Raw genomic sequence first — 4,820 nt, 5'->3', positions numbered from 1 at the left:
GCAAGAAAGCAAGAGAGAAAGAAAGAAAGAAAAAAAAAGTAAAAAAACATTGTATTGATCACCGTTGGTTGATTTGAGTTAAATTGACAAACATACATGCATACATAAATACATACTTAAACACACAAACATTTACATAAAGCATAACAAATGCACAATACTTTTACTTTTACACAGATGCCGACAATTTTACCAACATGACAACTGTGGTCGCCACTGTGCTGTGTCCGGGTTCTCTATTTGTAAATAATATGGTTATCGTGTCTTGCTCAAGAATACTCCACTCTGGCCATTGTGTGCATTGTGAACAGGCAGCTGTTCTCTAACTTCGCCAACTTTTTACGTGAACAAAAAAAACAAAACAACCAAAAATATAGTAATTTGACTTTTTGAACTCATGGGGAAAACAATGGCAACTGTTAAGTCAGCACAGTTATTCGCTAACTTCACCATTCTTTTACGTAAAAAAACTAAAAGGAAAACCCCACCCAAAAACATAGCAATTAGACTTTTTAAACTCAAGGGGAGAACAATGGCAATTGTCAAGTCACATGGACACAATCGATGTTTGTGCAATCTTTGATAAGAGATTGGTGTATAAAAACCCACCTACAAGCATGTTTCGTTGTCTGACATTCTCTCGGTGCACAGACTTTATCACACAAGAACACGAACCAACGAGTAAGGAAGAAACAAGACGTTTCACAATATTATTGTCAAACACTAAACTGGTAGACACAAGACAGAGACGATGATGTCACGTCATGGAGTCCTCTCTCTGCTCCTGCTGGCTGTGGTCCTTGTTGTCAGCGTGGAGTCCGGCAAGAACTGGGTCCTGATAGTGGCAGGGGCCAAGGATTACGCAAACTACTTCTCTCAGGTAATCATTATCATAAAGTGTCAGATCTGAAACAGACATTGGTAATCATGGTTCTCCATTAATTTCTCCCCTCGGATGCTCTCAAAATCCCCACATTGTCTTGATGTTTTCCCGTCACCCATCTCTGACAATTTTCCAAAGAGGTTTCTCTGGGTCTGCCCCTGTCTCGTTTGCCTTCCACTTTCCCCGTGAGAGCGGAGTATTCAAAACCTTTATGTTGAGTCAAATATCCAAGAAAACGCATTTGTCGCTTCCTGGTTGTTTCCATTAAGCGAGGGAGCCGGGGGAGGGGGGCGAAAACCTAATCTTCTTACATCGCTTCCTTGTTTGATTTTTTTCTGTCCATGAAATTCTTAAAAGCCCTTTAACTTTAAGAAACCACATGCCTGCTGCTTCGGTTTTATTTTCAATATCTTTGGTAATTGTCCAGCACTCACGGCCGTATAGAAGGAATGACCACACTAGCCTCTTAGAACCTTTATTTTAGTAGTCATGAGATGTTTCTATTTTTCTGGGTGGGACCCATTTTATTGAAGCTGTCTTTAGCCATTGCGATTCTTCGTTATATTATATCCGTGGAGGGATTGGCATTCAATGTAATGATACAATTCGTTTATTCAAATTGCTGAACTTGTTAGTTCTTTTCATCTTTGCTACTAAAATACAAATGAGGTTGACTGCTTTTTGCTTGGAATATTACGATGCATTTATAAAGCTCTTCAAATAGCATTTTTTTCATGAAGCATGTTCTTAATGTTTTTATACGTCTCGATCAGTCTCAAGTTAGTTAAGTTCTAGAGAGTACATACACATACATACATACATACATACATACATACATACATACATACATACATACATACATACGTACAGGGGCGGTTTGTTAACTGGACAAGACGGCGGTGCCGGTCAAATTTTTGTCAGCTGGACTCTTTACAAGAGATTTATTGCTGATGATGATTTCCATTCAGTTTTAAGTAAATCCAAACAAACATGTATCAACATTCAAAAGCGCCTTGCCGACTTGAAGGTGCTCAAATAGACAAGTGGGATTCACTGCTGTTTTGTCGAGACAGAGCCTCATTCCTTCACGTTTTTTATCGCACCGGCTCGTATACGTGTACTATCGTCTCCCGTCAAGCCGTCACGTCGAGGAACTTCGTACTTCGTACAAGGCCAAACCGAACTTGGCGATGACGTCAGTCCTGTAGACAAATCCACCAACTGCCCTTAGAGCGAATAGGGCATCCCTTATTTGTCAAATTGACCTATTTGTAGCTTACAAAATTAAGAATGAGACTGTATTAAGCAGCACAGACACATGTATTATTTTATCAGCAAAACATGAATTTATGGTTCCGCTTTTCTCTAACTACTATCAGAACGTTTTATTGTCAGCATGGCACTAATCTTTTTTGTTTATTGGCTTTTTAACCACCTATAGTTCCTGTTTGGCATTCACTCATCGTTTCCTCCCCACTAATAACTTACCTGGCCCATAGGAGTCTGGCCGGCGAAAGGGGTAATCGTCTAGTGAAGATATATAAGGAGAATTTTAACGAGGAGCAATAGGCACTCGGCTGTCAGAGTCTGTGCCGAAAACAATAGGCCTACCCCCTCCCTTGCCTCCTCCTTTTCCACCGTCACCCCAGCTAAACACCAAGTTCTATAATTAGCATTTGACACACTTCCCCCACTTTGTTACAACACAGTGTTCTGTTTTGAGAACTGAGAAGTGCGATAAAGAACATTTGATGATATAATTATTGGAAACTGTTGTGTGCTAACTTTGTCCAGCTTTGTATAGTATCCTTTGCGTTGATCTACTTGGGACAGCGTCACTGGTATGGTATCAATTGACTTTTTGTAATCATACAGGACAGTTTTTATTACATATTTAACGGGTCCAGTGCAGGTCAATATTTTGTGTGGGGGTGTACAAAGCGCGAGTAAAATACTGGAGGCCAGGACCAGCAGTGTAATGCCTCTCACTTTTAGTTTCTTTCTAGCCTAGTAGTGTTTCTTTTTCTGTGCCGATCAAGTCAGTTTCTATTAATCTCAGTAATTTCCATCATACGTTATTCATAATATTGTTTCTCGACACAACCGCATATTTTAGCTCTTTCATATTATATTACACTACTTAAACCTTTCATGGTCATGGCTGTCACACTTTAATCTCTCTAAAAACTGCTGAGAAGAGCGTGCACCATAGAGCGCGCCATTATGCACAAATAGAAGGAAAATCGTTAGTCTAGCAATAATCGAGTACGTAAAGCACTTTCCCACATTAATCAGGCTCAAATTGTAACTTGCCATCATAGAATTACAAAGTTCTATCTTTTCAGTCCCTATTTTGGGAGTTTGACTGTTAAAATTTTGAGTTTCATAACATGTCAAGCTTTTTCGAATGTAATTCTTTGAATATCTTGATAACGACTCAGAAAAAATCTTAGGATTTTGATAGAACAGATAGAACATTATATTTCTGACCTCATAGTATTAGCACTTCTAAAAAGCCAACATTGTCATTTTGAATATCTTAATTCTTAGGTGTAAAATTGAGGGCTCTGTTGTGAACTGGAAATGTGTCAAAGTGGGCACTTGTCTTGGACATCAAAATTCAAGTTTTTTGCTTTTTTTCTCCAAAAGCTTTCTCTGGGTAAATGATTCTATGTGTATTCTTAACAACAAGTACTCCGTTTCCCTGCTGCTATGTTTAGTCCTGTAGGTGTATTCCCCCAGGCCGACTCTTGCCACGCTTACCAAACCATGCGCAACAACAGCATCCCCCCAGAGAACATCGTCCACATGTCTTACGATGACGTAGCTCACGACCCCGAGAATCCCATCCAAGGAAACCTTGTCAACACTCCTGGAGGGCCGAACCTTTATCCTGGATGTGAAATGGACTATAGAAAGGAAGAAGTGACACCAGAAGTCTTCCTCAAAGTTCTCACTGGCGACAAGGAGGGCGTGAAGAAACTGATTGGTCGAGATGGTAAAGTAATTGACAGCGGTCCTGATGACAATGTGTTCGTCACAATGGCTGATCACGGAGGTCCAGGGGTCTTCTACTTCCCGGGTTTTGTTGAGCTGCACAACACTGACCTAAACAACGCCCTCAAAAAGATGTACAGGGAGAAAAGGTACAGGGAGATGGTGCTTTACGTGGATTCTTGCTACTCGGGGAGCATGTTCGAGGGTATACTCCCGAAAAACATCAATATCTACTCTACCACCGCCGCCAATGCCCACGAGGTGGGATATTTGTGCTGCTATGATGACTACCGTAAAGCCTACGTAGGCACTGTCTACGGCACCACATGGATGTACGACACAGACAAGGCAAATGTTCACAAGGAAACACTCTACCAGCAGTACGAAGTGGTGAAAAAAAATTGCAACATCTCTGCTCACGGGAGTCACGCCATGCAGTACGGAGACCTGAGCATGAACAAAGAAGTCCTCGCTCAGTTCCAGGCAAAAGCGGAAGGATACAAACCCTGTGTCTATCTCAATACAAAGGAAGCAGATAGTATTGTGAAATCAAAGTTCACCTTCGCCGGAATTGACCTCAATAACCCCGCCATTGACATGGTTCAGATCGCCACCACGGCCCGTCGCCTCATCGAGTCACGTGATCTCAGTAGTGAGAAGCAGGAACAGCTCAAGGCCGAATTACGTCATATGATGCTGGTCAAGGAAAAAGCTGAGTCGTTGACCAAAGACCTGGTCAAGGCTGCCATTTCCAGCCCTAGCGGTGTGACGGAGAACGACATACTGACCGGGAAAGAGCGAGTCGAAGACTCTGAGTGCTACAAGGCCGCTCTGAGCCTCTTCTCTGACCGATGTCCAGGCATCAACATGGGGAGGTACCCATTCGCCAGGAGAAATCTCCAGGCCTTTATCAACCTCTGCAACCACCAGCCCCAAACTG

The 4,820-nt window shown here is 41.9% G+C and overlaps 1 protein-coding gene across 1 annotated transcript; it reads left to right on the top strand.

The window, feature by feature from the left end:
* Positions 1-111: 111 nt before the first annotated feature.
* LOC101863767 (legumain-like) lies at positions 112-4,809 on the top strand (the record flags this gene model as incomplete). The annotated part of the gene is made up of 2 exons (XM_005105737.2): positions 112-880; positions 3,626-4,809. Coding segments are annotated over exons 1-2 (1,313 nt in total), but the record flags the coding sequence as incomplete, so codon positions are not given.
* Positions 4,810-4,820: the final 11 nt, after the last annotated feature.

This window comes from Aplysia californica, unplaced genomic scaffold (assembly GCF_000002075.1).
Source record: "Aplysia californica isolate F4 #8 unplaced genomic scaffold, AplCal3.0 scaffold00489, whole genome shotgun sequence".
NCBI lineage: Eukaryota > Metazoa > Mollusca > Gastropoda > Aplysiida > Aplysiidae > Aplysia > Aplysia californica.
Note: the sequence above shows the minus strand (reverse complement) of the source record. Positions and strands in the feature narration are given on the sequence as shown.